At 48.0% G+C, this 14,834-nt stretch overlaps 1 protein-coding gene across 1 annotated transcript in view; it reads left to right on the top strand.

The window, feature by feature from the left end:
- The window catches only part of sh3yl1 (SH3 and SYLF domain containing 1), a 109,749-nt gene that overhangs the window by 79,006 nt on the left and 15,909 nt on the right, over positions 1–14,834 (top strand). Inside the window, exon 6 of the mRNA XM_084312614.1 lies at positions 1,038–1,166. Within this exon, the coding sequence (XP_084168740.1) occupies positions 1,038–1,166 (129 nt within the window). The remainder of the gene's footprint in view (positions 1–1,037; positions 1,167–14,834) is intronic.

Here is a 14,834-nt window from a genome sequence, read left to right as displayed (position 1 = left end):
TGGAATACACTAAACACGTTGTCATTTTCCGGCTGATTTATGAATAGTTTTCAAATAAACGCTAGATTATCGAGAGTATTTGTGTTCTTATGCACGATACAAAAGCGGGCTGAAAAATCTTTTATTCATGCCGCGCCTAACGCCACACACACACACACACTCACACACACACATACACGTTGTGAAATCTGTGAAAAACAACTCTGATTAACCCAAAACTGGTAACATAGATTCCTTACCTCAGATCAGATGTTCTGCAAAAAGATGAATCCAATTCCTGATCGCCATTCCAAATATTGATCGCGTTTATTGATCCAACGTTATAGTCCGAAACGCATGATCCAAGCTGCTGCCAGCCTCGCCAGTGTATCTGGTAACACAACACTGCTTTCCAGAGGTGGGGAAACCCTGGGGCGGAGTTTTTCTCTGATGCACTTTTTCACTCAATCCAATCCAATGATGTGCATTACCATCCGGGAGACGATAGGGGGCGGTATTTGCCCTTTTCGAGCTCAGCCATTCCCAATGATAATGTCAAGCTGGACGGATGAAAAATTAATGGATATCGCTAATAAAATAAATAACGATTAAATACCAACGCATTGTTGGCATGGCGGCCAACAACGTGGCAACCAATGTGTTAAAAATAATCTTAAATTGTATTTAACACTGTAAAGTATTTTGTTTTGTTTTCTGTTTCTGTGCTTGCATGTAATTTTAGCCATCTTAATTGTTAGTTTCATTATGCATTGTCTGTTGAGCACTGACTTTTAATAATTTTGTTTTGCAATAATAATTGTTTTTGTATGTTTTTTTTGTTGTTGTGTGGACCCCAGGAAGACTAGCTGGTTGCTATGGCACCAGCTAATGGGGATCCGTAATACAATTAAATCAAATAAAAAAAAAAAACTCTCCCTAGGAACGTGGAGGCAGATGTGGCTGTCTGACCCTTCCTTCTCTTATCGTGTCCTCTCCTCTCCTCAGGAATGTGGCTGTCTGACCCTTCCTTCTATTATAGTGTCCTCTCCTCTCCTCAGGAACGTGGAAGCAGATGTGGCTCTCCGCAGCACCGCAGCAGTGTTCACCTACTGTAAGTCCAGAGGTCTGTTTGCAGGCGTGTCCTTCGAAGGCTCCTACCTCATCGAGCGCAAGGAAACCAATCGCAAGTACGTGTTTGTGTATATTTGTTTGTGTATATATTTGTGTATATATATTTGTGTGTGTATATATTTGTATGTGTATTTTTATTTTAACTTTTAAGAACAAATACATATTTGTGAGTTGACAAAAGTCATTGAATATTAGTTGACTTTGTCGTGTGTGTTATGATGGATAGAATAGAATAGAAATACTTTATTCATCCCGAGGGAAATTTGGCACTACAAATCGCTCACAGTAGACATTTGGATAGACAAAAACAAAAGTCACGAATAAGAATAAAATAAGCCTAAGTGTAACTGAGGGGTACAATTCCCTGACTGTATTGATAAGTATGGTATCATTAAACCACTACCGCTTTATGTACTTTAATTACTGGCCATACAGTACATGATATATAAATATAATGAACACTTCCCACAATGAACCGGTTCTACACAAAGTTGTCTTTAAGTATTTATTGCAGCAAAAGGTACATAATACTTCTAGATTATACTTTGAATGCACTTGTAAGGCAAAGGAATGTGCGTAGGCAAATCAACAATGAATGTCCATTCTCTGGTTACGCAGGAGGTAATTATACAACCTGAATCTTAGGGAATTATATCTATGGTACACTAGTAATATAGCGGGAGATACTGGAAGGGTCCCCCTGGTTGTAAGCCAGCAGGGGTAGAAGATCTGTCGGTAGTAGAGAGTCTGGTCAACGATGACTAAGGAGACTCCAAGTACAGGAGACGGTGCAATAGCCTCTTGATCCACAGACGAATACAGCTGTTCTCCGTAGACTGTAGCTCCACAGTGAAGAAAGCTAGCCGGCCTCAGGCTCTCTGAGGCGCCGACTCGACTTGGCTCCTCGCGGGGTAAATCCAACACGTGCAGGCGTCGGCGATTCTCCGCTCCATAAATCACAGGACCAAAGCAAATATATTCCAGCCGCAAAGGGCTATGTAGTCGTCGGGTAGATTAATCCAGTGTACATGTCCACACGGTTCTCGTCTAGGTCTCCTCGGGTGAAAGCGCCATGAAAGCAGCCCAGCCTGGATAAGAACTCTAGCTAATACGAGGAAGCGTTGGGGATGCTGGTCACTGTAGAACTTTAGCCGCACGATACACTATACACAAATAAACTATCACTGACTTAATAGAAATATGTCGCGCTCGACGGTATAGCGCCAAACTCTGACAATTCAGTTATTAATTCGCACGCGGTCTCAATGCTCTATTCTGGGGCCAAACAGGCCATACTTCACCGCACGTTGTATCGTGGGTGAGGCTTCAACTTATTGGGTAACTCTTGACTTCTGACTAAGTAAGACTAAGTGCTTCTGTATTCACCTGCGCCGTATTTATATGCACGGTGAACAAACTAGTGCCAATCTCATTTCTGTCGCGTATCCCTGGGCAAGGCCGGGCATGTCCAGACATGTCTTGACGGTGACTTTGAACCTGACTCTGGAGGCTGGTCCCTGGCGCCGGTGGACCGCTGTCCAATAGGAGAATGAAATATTATGATCTGGGCTAAAGGGATATTCCGTGTATATGTACAAGGAATATACAAGGGATATCAAACGATATACAAATACTATGCAATATATATCAATAAATAAATATATATATTCGGTTTAATCTGATCCTTTGTAACAGCCGCCCCCTAATTAGTCCCACCTAATTAGCTAAGCAGAGACAGATTAACCGCACTGTCCACTACTCAATGTCTGTTGTGAGGGGTCGGTCAGTTCACAAAGTCATGGGGTCATGGTCGTCATCGATAGTATCGGGGAGCCTTGGCAGTTCTATTAGCCTCGCCACGGGTCGGGTGTAGATCCGCCCTTGGACGAGCACTTCGGCTGCTCGGACCTTTCCGTCGGCACCGGTGATCACTTTGCTTACGCGGCCAGCCGGCCACATAGCTCGGGGTAGTGACTGGTCGATAATCATGACGACTGTTCCTTCTGTCAAATTGTCTCTCTCTTTCACCCATTTCTGGCGGGTCTGTAGAGACGGTAGATAGTGGAGTAGGAAGCTGTTCCAAAACTTGTCAGCCAATACTTGACTGTACCTCCACATTCTTCGGCCGTTCGCTTCTTCAGGCCTGTACATTGTCTGTGGTAGCGCGGGGTCCAGCCGCCCCATCAAGAGTGTGTTGGGGGTGACTGGGTCGACATCTGCTACATCACTTGAGACGTAACCGAGGGGCTTTGAGTTCAATACTCCCTCGATCTCCGTGAGGACTGTCATTAGGATTTCTTCCGCCACGGTCTGGGCCCCAAGCACGGCGTACAGGGCTGTCTTTATTGAACGTACTTCTCGTTCCCAAGTTCCACCGAAGTGAGGTGCGTTCGGGGGATTAAACTGGAATTCAATCTGGGATGGAGCGAGGTGGGTCTTAAGTTCTGGGCCCATAGCTTGGAAGCTCTCTCTCAGCTCTCTTTCTCCGCCTTTGAAGTTTGTCCCGTGATCAGACAATAATATAGACGGTTTGCCTTTCCGCGATGTGAATCTTCGGAAGGCCATAAGGAATGAGTCTGTGCTCATGGTTGGAAGGAGTTCTATATGCATCGCTCGGGTGGTCATGCATTTGATACAATACCCCACCGCTTCTCGGTTCCTCTTCCTTTCTTTATATACAGCGGGCCGAAACAGTCCATACCGGTGGAGTGAAAAGGCTTGTCGCCGAGTCGGAGGCGACAGGGAGGTAGGTCAGCCATCCGGGGTATACTGGGCTGCGCTCGCCACTTACGACAGTCTAGACAGGTTCGCTGGAAGCGCCGCACTGCTTCTCTCCCTTGCAGTATCCAATAACGACGTCTGATCTCCGCGAAGACTCTCTCTGCCCCGGCGTGATGCACATCCTCGTCGTATTTCTTTATGATCAGCTCTGTGACCTTGTGTCGGCTGTTTAAGACTATCGGGTACTTGACGTCATCCGGTAAGTCTGGAGCTCTCCGCAGACGACCACCCACTCTGATGAGACCATGGGCGTCGCTCTCGGGGGCTAGGTGGAGCAGTCTGCTGTCTGATGGGACGGGCTTTGCTCCCTGTAGACAGTCTAGCTCATCGGGGAACGAGTCTCTCTGGGCTCGTTGTAGTAGAAGAAGTTCTGCTTCTTCGTAGTCAGCTGCTGTAATGTCAGTAGTGAGCTGAACCTCTGGGTGGTGCCACAGGAATGTCTTTAGCTGCGCACTCTCTAGGGTGAGGCAATCGTCTATGTCGGGGTCTGTGGAGACGAGTGTGTTCAATCCACAGAACATAGATTTCTTGTGTTCTGCCTCCTCTTTACTCGCTTCCCGTGGGGTGGGTGTAGGCCACTCTTCTTCCGGGAGCTTGAGGAACTCTGGCCCGTCACTGTATAGGTTGTGACGGGTGAGGTCATCCAGGGACATTCCCCGGGTGATGACGTCAGCTGGGTTGTGTTTTGTGTCCACATACCTCCAGCTTGCTACTTCTGTTAAATCTTGAATCTCTGTGACTCTGACTCCCACGAAGACCTTGTATCTGCACGAATCAGACCGGATCCATGTGAGTACTGTCGTGGAGTCTGACCACAAGATTGTTCTTTGCACCGGAATGGTGAGTTCACGTTGGATTAACGTGGCGAGTTGCGCTCCTGCTAGGGCTGCGCAGAGCTCTAGACGCGGGATAGATTGTTGCTTTCGTGGGGCTATTCTTGAGCGAGCCAGGATGAAAGCAGCATGTATTTCTCCTCCCTCCTCTCGGGCACGCAAGTAGGCCACCGAACCGTAGGCTACTTCGGAGGCGTCGCTGAAGACGTGCAGGTCCATCTGGCACGTCTCCGGCCTCACTGTGGGTGGGAAGTAGCTGTGGCGTATGTTGACACCTGGGAGTGAGCTGAGTTCCGTCTCCCACTCTCTCCATGTGGATGCAAGGTGTTCGGGTATGGGGTCGTCCCAGCCCTGGTCCTTGTCCCATAACGCTCTTACAATCATCTTTGCCCTGGTGGTGTAAGGTAGAATACATCCCAACGGGTCATATTGTCTGGCGAGTGTTCTGTATACACTCCGTCTGGTGGTCGGTAGTGCAGTCGACCTTCCCTGCTCCTTGGTCAGGGGTGTGTGTTTATAATGGAGCGAGTCTGTTTTGAAGCGCCAGACTAGTCCTAATGTCATTTCTTGGGCTTCTCCTGGGATGGTCGCCATCCAGGTCTCGCTGCTTGCTGCCTTGTCCTCGGGGGAGAGGCTGCGCAATACTTGCGGGTCGCTGCTGGCCCACTGCCTGAGATCAAAGCCGCCTTTGATCAGGGAGGCGCGGAGCTTGAGTAGAAGGGCCTCGGCTTCTTCTGGCGTCGAGACGCTTTGCAGACAGTTGTCCACGTAGAAACTATTTCCTACACTTTGTCGGACCTCTTCATCAGCTGCTGGGTCCTCTGCGACGTGTTTTTGCAGTGCAAACGTAGCACAGCATGGGCTGCATGTGGTTCCGAAAGGGAGGACTTCCCATTGATAGATGGCTGGTTGCTCATCCCCGATCCTCTCTCTCCATAGGAACCGCAGCAGGGGCTTGTCCTCTGGGTTGAGGCTGCGCAATACTGGGGGGTCGCTGCTGGCCCGCTGCCGGAGATCAAAGCCGTCTTTGATCAGGGAGGCGCGGAGCAGCGCACGACGTCGCCAGTCAATTTTCTTTGTGTCCCGCTGTGATTCGCTTGTTAATCTCAGCGCGGTACACAGTCTCTTGAGCGGGGTCTCTGGCTAGGCGCCGCTCTGTGTTCAATAGATACCGCTCCGTCGCTTCTTTTGGGGCGTGGAAGGTAGGCATACCCTCTCGCCTCAGGAGTGGAGTTGCGTATCTCATCACTCCGTTGACTTTGACTCTCTTTGTCCCTTGCTCGAGGAGGGCTATAGCGTAAATGTCTTCCTTGGGACGAATGTCTTTCTTTTCGTTCTTAAAGGGCATTGTCTCTAGTGTCCATAGCCTCTCGACATGCTGTAGGAGGGTGGTGTCTTCTTCTGTCACTCTGGAGTGGAGGCAGTTAGTGGCTGCTGTTCGGTTAAGAGACTTAGCGAGGGGGCCTTGTAATGTCCATCCTAGGCGGGTCTCGACTGCTGCAGGACAGCCTCTGGGCCCTGTGTGGACCCGGTCTATCGGGACTATGAGGTCTGCATGGTCGGAGCCTATCAGCAGGGTCGGGGTGGCACCGTCTATGAGCGGGATAGGTAGTTGACGCAGGTGCACATATTTATCCATCAGCTTGGCGATGGGGTAGGTGTACTGCGACAGGCCTATTTCTTGGCTGGTGAAAGCATTAGTAATCCTATACCGTCTCTCTGGCTGCCCGCTTGCTGCGATAGTGAAGGAGACATTCTCGCCCTTTATCGTCTTTAGATCTCTTCTTATTGTCCGAATCGTCATCTGGTTTTCGCTCCCCCGCAGCCCCAGCTGGGCCGCAGCGGACGCGAGGAGAAGGGTCTTCTCTGACCCGTCGTCAAGGACGGCGTAAGTGTCCATGACCTTGTCTTGGTAACTCAGTGTTACGCAAACCACCTTTAAGAGCACCCGGGCGCCCCCGCTGCTGGCGGGGTCAATGTACATAACACTTGCCTTTGTGCTGCTTGAGGGTGCAGGCTTTCTTCTGTTACTGTCGTGTAGGACATCTAGGTGGGCTCCGTCACACCGACTACACCTCTTCTTTAAGCGGCAATCGGCTGCCATGTGACTACGCGCACATCGGTAACAGCGTCGGTTGGACTTTATCCATTGACTCACCTCGTCGGCGGTCATCTTCTTGAACGTGTCACATTGTGACAACCAGTGTTCCTTTTCGCAGTACGGGCACACCATCTTCCACTTCTCTTTCATCGAGGGGGTACTGTGGTTCTTGCTGCTCGGTACTGATTCTGATTGGTGCATGACGGTCACCAATCTTCGGCCATCGTTTGCTCTCCTAGGTCCCTCTCTGGAGCTTGGGGTGCTCCGCATGAACGTATCCAACCGTAGGCTGTTGACTTCTCTCGCCAGGAAGTCGGCTAGGTCTAGGAGGGATGGCTCGGGACCGTTAGGATCACGGTGGTCTCTTTGCCGCCTGAAGCGCTCTTGTCGGGCGGGCGGAAGCTTCTCTAAAATCCTCTCGACATTAGAGTTCGCGTACAGTTCGTGCATACCCTTTTCTCTTTGCGCCCCCAGCATCCCTACCAGGGATTGTACCTTGATAGACAGGTCATCTAGTGAGCGATTGTCTGTGGCTGGGGGTAGGCGGTCAATATGCCTTATCTCTTGTATTACGTAGTCCCATATGCGTCCATATCTTTGGTCGAGTGCTGCTAGAGCCGCTGTGTATGGGGTAGTAGAGGTGGCATAGGCCAGCGCTATATTGTGCGCTCGGGGCACCTTGAGGTGCTTCAGTAGGATAGCATACTTGTACGGTTCATCAGCTACATCGGACATCATTGTCTCTAAGCACATTCGTAGCTCCGTGTACTGTGCTCTGTTCTCGTGGGTGAAGTCCGGAAACGTCGGTGTGCCAATGTATGATGCCATGGATGGCTGGCACATCGGTGAGCGTTGGAAGAGAGGCCTCCTAGGCGAGTCTCCTCTTACGCCTCTTGGTGGGCTGGTACCTGCTGGGTACCATGGCCCGCGTATCCAGGTGCTATTCCTCGGGGCTGGTCGTGCGTCAAGCTCACCCGTGAATTGAGTCGGGGGTCTGTAGCGCAGAGCCGCGGGGGTAGAGCCTGGGCTGTACTGGACCTCCTGGTCCTGTGGAGTACTGTGCTGCTGTCGGGCTTGACTCTCCTCCTCTCCCTCTTCTTCTTCCTCTGACAGGTCCTCTAGATCCTGTAGTCGTCTATTTAGCCTCTCCGCGGTGTAGACCGTTTCTTCCTTGTAGCTGGGTCTCGCGTGGACCGGTCGGGGAAGGAGTTCGGAGGGGGGTATAGGCTCTCTCTGGTGGTCGGGCTCAGGGCCGCTTGATCGGGTAGGGGAGGGTGCCCTTGACCCTTGTCTTGACGAGGCCCTGGAACCTCGTGCGGAGGGAGGGGGTGTTGCCCTGGCGATCAGCTGCTCCATTATCTGCGCTTGTAATCGGTCGCGCTCGGCTTCGCGCTTGGTGAGAGCGAGGTCGCGCTCTGCTTCTCTTTGGGCACCGGCAGCGGCGCGCTGGGCTTCGGCGGCGGCGCGCTCTGCTTCTCTTTGGGCACCGGCAGCGGCGCGCTGGGCTTCGGCCCGGTCTCTCACCATATTCTCTTCCGTCTGAAGGCGTCTAATCTCTAGACGTATACGATCTTCTTCGCTCCGTTGCTGCGCCTGAAGGCGTTCTCTTTCCATGGAAGAATGTTCGCGCTCACTAAGCGTCTGGGCTTGGAGTCGATCGCGCTCTGTTGAGGCTGCTAGGCTGGCGAGGAATGCCTGTGCCAGCATCTTGTCCGCCTCGCTGGGGGAAGACGCTGGTTGAGGTGATCCGCTCCTGGCAGTACTCGTTGGAGATCTGTTCTCCTGTGGCGAGTCCTGGAGATCCATCTCCGGGGTGCTCTCCTCTTCTTGTAGCGGGTAGAGTTCCATCCCTGGAGAGCTGTCTTTATCCTGGAGCTCTCCGGGGACTACTTCTTCGGTCTTGGCGGGGGGTAAAGTCGTGTCAGGTCCCTCCTGGTCCCTACCGTGAGCTTGGTCAGTTACGTTAGAACCCACTAGGGCCTCTATTGGCGGGGTAGCCTGGGCGATAGGGTCGGACATAATTTTACTATCTACTTTTTCCGCGTTTACCGTCTGTAGAAGGCTAGGTAGTATATTGGCAACGTAATCCTCTAAGTACTGAGGTGTCTGCCGTCTACGCTGCGGGCGATCTACTTTAGGAGAACCGTTTTGTGGAGTGTTCATCATAGGCCATGTCAATATTAATACCACTATATTAATATTACACTAGTTACCCTCCGGCTCGAAGGACCAATTGTAACTGAGGGGTACAATTCCCTGACTGTATTGATAAGTATGGTATCATTAAACCACTACCGCTTTATGTACTTTAATTACTGGCCATACAGTACATGATATATAAATATAATGAACACTTCCCACAATGAACCGGTTCTACACAAAGTTGTCTTTAAGTATTTATTGCAGCAAAAGGTACATAATACTTCTAGATTATACTTTGAATGCACTTGTAAGGCAAAGGAATGTGCGTAGGCAAATCAACAATGAATGTCCATTCTCTGGTTACGCAGGAGGTAATTATACAACCTGAATCTTAGGGAATTATATCTATGGTACACTAGTAATATAGCGGGAGATACTGGAAGGGTCCCCCTGGTTGTAAGCCAGCAGGGGTAGAAGATCTGTCGGTAGTAGAGAGTCTGGTCAACGATGACTAAGGAGACTCCAAGTACAGGAGACGGTGCAATAGCCTCTTGATCCACAGACGAATACAGCTGTTCTCCGTAGACTGTAGCTCCACAGTGAAGAAAGCTAGCCGGCCTCAGGCTCTCTGAGGCGCCGACTCGACTTGGCTCCTTGCGGGGTAAATCCAACACGTGCAGGCGTCGGCGATTCTCCGCTCCATAAATCACAGGACCAAAGCAAATATATTCCAGCCGCAAAGGGCTATGTAGTCGTCGGGTAGATTAATCCAGTGTACATGTCCACACGGTTCTCGTCTAGGTCTCCTCGGGTGAAAGCGCCATGAAAGCAGCCCAGCCTGGATAAGAACTCTAGCTAATACGAGGAAGCGTTGGGGATGCTGGTCACTGTAGAACTTTAGCCGCACGATACACTATACACAAATAAACTATCACTGACTTAATAGAAATATGTCGCGCTCGACGGTATAGCGCCAAACTCTGACAATTCAGTTATTAATTCGCACGCGGTCTCAATGCTCTATTCTGGGGCCAAACAGGCCATACTTCACCGCACGTTGTATCGTGGGTGAGGCTTCAACTTATTGGGTAACTCTTGACTTCTGACTAAGTAAGACTAAGTAAGACTAAGTGCTTCTGTATTCACCTGCGGCGTATTTATATGCACGGTGAACAAACTAGTGCCAATCTCATTTCTGTCGCGTATCCCTGGGCAAGGCCGGGCATGTCCAGACATGTCTTGACGGTGACTTTGAACCTGACTCTGGAGGCTGGTCCCTGGCGCCGGTGGACCGCTGTCCAATAGGAGAATGAAATATTATGGTCTGGGCTAAAGGGATATTCTGTGTATATGTACAAGGAATATACAAGGGATATCAAACGATATACAAATACTATGCAATATATATCAATAAATAAATATATATATTCGGTTTAATCTGATCCTTTGTAACACTAAGAATAAAATATGCTCCGGGATATACATTTCATATGTCACATTTCTAATATAAAATATACGTAAGTGTACATTTGTAAAAGTCCAGGAAGGTAGTACTGTCACCCTGTGCTCAGTGATTCATTGTAAAAGCCTGATGGCTGTCGGAATGAAGGACTTCCTGTGCCGTTCAGTGCTGCATCTAGGGAGTCTTAGTCGAGCACTGAATGTGCTCTGAACGTGATGAGGTTGTATTCTATAGTTTCCTCAGCTCATGATGATGGGTGGGAAGACCTTAACACTGTTGATATGCACATGCATTAAAGCATTCCGTCTCCAGACGGATTTCCGTCAATTTGATTGTGGAGATCCGTCCATTTGATTCGCAGTCTGACGGAAGTATTTGCATGATTTGTAGATGCATACAGATTGAAACAAAATTGAGCCAATCAGAGGCGCCAAATATGGAAAAGGGCTTTTTTTTCCTATCGCGCCAAGCAGTCATCATCACTCAGCGACTCGAGAGACAGGTCGCCTTTTTTGCAGCCTCACGCGTCAACTGCTTGTTTACCAACGTCACAGCCACCACGCTGCTTGCACTCGCTGCTATATACCGATTAGCTAACGTTAGCTTAATAGCATCTGTTAAATGGAAGGAGTAAGCCGGCCACTAAAAAGAGAACCCACCGCGGGGTTCTCAGATGAAAAGGATCAGCGGGACCACCTAACAAAAAGTTTCGAGAGGAGAGGACGTTTGAAGAGACTGGCTAGGCAGCGCTACTGGGGGCTGTAGTGGTGAGTTAACTTGTTCCGTGTGCCGCAACGATGTCAAAAAGAAAAACAGAAACAACACGTTTGTCATTGTCGTGTTACTTCACAGTACAATATGTGAGTCCCCTGCTGTGGTTGTGAGTATACGTTTATTAGCTTAACTCCGTAGCAACATCACACAGGTGTATCTGTAGACAGTCTCCTCCCCACCGTATATATTCTCTCTGTCAGGATCTATGGGTAACATTACTGTATATTTGCATATCGTATATGTCACAAATGTAACAGTACTATATACCTGTAGTATGTCCCTATGCCATAAATGTCATGATGTCAATGTCATGCATGTCATAAATGTCACTGAATTGAAAATGGGGGACCCTGATGATGTAAACAAGACAAACGTCTTTCTCTGGTCTGCATCCCCTTAACAATTGTGTGTATTGAGCCATACTGTATTGTACCCATTCTGCAATCGGTTAAATATTGATTGATTGTTATAACGGATTGCAGAATGGGTACAATACAGTACAGCTCAATACACACAATTGTCAAGGGGTTGCAGACCAGAGAAAGACTTTCCTCTTTACATCAGGGTCCCCCATTTTCAATTCATCATAACATATATGACATACATGACATACAGATAGATAATACTGCTACATCTATACATTTATGACGTACCAGATTTACACAGTATTGTTTGTGATACAATAAGAGTCTAAAAAAGAGAGCATATACATTTGACGAAGAAACTGTACATTGGAGGAGGTTGGGTGGAGGGGGGGGGGACTGTACATTGGAGGTGGTTGGGGAGGGAAGGGTTGGGTAGGCGGGGTGGGGGGGTAACTGTACATTGGATTATCGACGAAACCGAAACAAGTAGGCTCCCTTAAAACGCCAACGCTATTAAAAAGAAATACAGTGGAGGTTAAAATAAGAATATGACTTGGCCTGAAAAAAATTTCAGTCAGGAGATTTTTTTTTGCTTTAATCCCTGTATGCACCATGACCTCCGCACCTGGCTGTTTACCCAGGAAAGAGACGTCAGTCGAGACTCGTCTCACATCAGTAACCGCTGCTGGGAGGGGGCGCACAAGGTCTTTGAAGTGCTTAAAGTGCTTGATTTTTTACACACACAAAAACTCGAGGCCATGGAATTCCTTAAACGGCAACTTTTTTTAACAAGGTGCTTAAAAAGTCATTGAAATTCAAATCAACCATTCGCATTGAACGTTTTGTTCATCCATTTTGTTCTGAATCAAGACATTGCATTTTGTTTTATTTAAAGTGTAACTAATTGTCGGAAATTGGTTTTAAGCCATAAATAAAACATTTCTATTAAACTGCATTTAAAAGTATCCTTTTTTAAATGCCCTTTTAAAAAGAAAAATAGTGCTTGGAAAAGTCATTGAAGGTCCTTGAATTTAGTCATTTGTAATATAGACCTTTTCAATACTTCACGTTCATGACATCATAAACGCCCACGGTTATTTCCCGTCGCTGTGTTTGTTCATATCAATATATATATATTTTTTTATCCACTTTTTCTCCCCATTTTCTATTTTTCTCCGATCCCAATTTCGTATTATCCAATTCTTCCCTCCCCTGTCTTGAACATTGCTAGACTATGCCTCCCACTGGTCGGTTGTAGTGAGGACAGAAGCCTTGCATCACGTGTCCAGTGTTTCCCCTGAATTTTTTTATAATTTTTTTTACATTTCGTTAGCCTCATAGCATAATTGCCATTGTCATTTTTCAAGACTTTCGGAAAAGAAGAAAAAAACTAATTTTGGTAAGTCACATGAGTGAGTTAGGCAGAAAGGGATTCTTAAAATAACAAGGTTCTGATTGGCTGAGGACACAGCCACTAAGCCAGGGTGGTGCAGCAGTGTGAGGAGAGTAGAGTTAGGCAGAAATATCAATTTGGCCAAAAAATTACTTAGGCAATTATGCTATGAGGCTAACGATTTTAAAGTTAAATGCATCAATCTGGTGCATTTTGAGAGCAAAATAAGGCTAGATCTATGATGAACTTTGTGCTCAAAACACAAAATGTACTAGACTGCAGTGCTTTCTCCCTGCAGCCTCTTCCTCAGGTCAGTTTTTTACATTAAGCACCCCCCACAGCCCAAATGAAACGATAAAAAGAAATATATATATGTTTAAATATTCTAATTTATTTAAAAAACAAAAAAAATTTAATAGTCAAGTCAAGTCAAGAGTTTTAATTGTCACGGCATACAAGTATACAATGAAATGCGGGTGGTCTTGCCCGCAACGATGTGCAATACAGTGGTACAACATATAATAGAATCCAATAAAAAAAAAAAACATTGTGCAATAAACAGGTAACAGGTAACATGGTCTGACATCTCGGTATCTGTACATAGTTATTTACAGAGCATATATGACATGCTAGGTAGCTTCGGTAGTGCAATACACTGTTCCTGTTATTCTAATTTAAAGTGGCCTTTCCTTTTGGCCATAAGTGTGTGTGTGTGCGGCATGAGTGTGTGCCCGCTCATGTTAAAGTGTTAAGTGGCTGCTAGTGTGTGAGCGTGCACAGCGTGCGTGTCGTGTGTGTGTTCATGTGTGCTTGTGTGTGGATAGTTCAGTGTTCTGTGGCACTCAATGTTCATTGTTCAGGGCTCTGATGGCCTGGGGGAAGAAGCTGAGCCTAAGCCGCTCTGTCCTAGTAGCTGGGGTTCGCAGGCGTCTGCCTGACCTCAGCAGCTGGCACAGGCTGTTATTGGGGTGGTGAGGGTCTTTCATTATCCTGCAGGCTCTGGATTTGCACCTCTTGTTGTATAGAACCTGCAGGGGAGGTAGTGCAAGTCTAGTTGATAGCAGCGGCGGTCCTAATTCAGCAGCGGCGCACCGCGGTAAGTTATCTACGCCAGTTCTGCACGCCCAACTCCGCGGTAAACAGCTGTTTCCGTGTTTCCGCCTATGACTTTATGTGCGCTAATGTGCTGTAAGTTTAAAGTGCTTAGAAATGCCGGTTCATTCATGCTTTGAGGCACAATTCCTGACAGGATTTTATAATATTGTATTTTATAATATTGTAGCTTGACAATTTTAAGAAACAACGCTCTCAGCTGAGCACCTCTGTATTCATGGATTTCATCTGTAGGCCTAGTCTAGACTAGACTCTAGAGTCTAGAGGACTATGAATGCCAATTTCATTTGAATCATCCTGTGTTGGTCCTCAACATAATGCAGGTGCGAGCGGGCTACAGGCTGTTAGTAGAAGAGTTGGGCGTAACAGGCGTAGATAACTTACCAGGGGGCAGAACTAGCGTACGTCAGTGGCCAATCAGATCGCAGAACGCGGAACTGGAAATCCGTTGGTAAAAGAATAGACACCTCCGGTACACGAGGAGGCAGCCTGTCACCGCAGCAGCTCGAGCTCTCAGTGGCAAGGAGTAATGCGTGGGAGGCTCACGCTGCCCCCGCTACTTCCTGCTTCCGCCGCACCGGCGTCACCAAACCGACCTGTAGGAGTCGCTGTCCACAACGTCCAATCCCCACCCACCGGCTTTCCCACCCTCTTAACACTTGCCAATTGTGTTAGTATGAACGACCGGCCAGCCGGTAGCAACGCAGAGAGCTGGGCTGGAACCCAGCGTCTCCTGCATTAGTGGCGAGCGCCTTGCCCA

This window comes from Notolepis coatsorum (assembly GCF_963971535.1).
Source record: "Notolepis coatsorum genome assembly, chromosome: 1".
Lineage (NCBI taxonomy): Eukaryota > Metazoa > Chordata > Actinopteri > Aulopiformes > Paralepididae > Notolepis > Notolepis coatsorum.
This window is presented reverse-complemented; position numbering and strand designations above follow the sequence as displayed.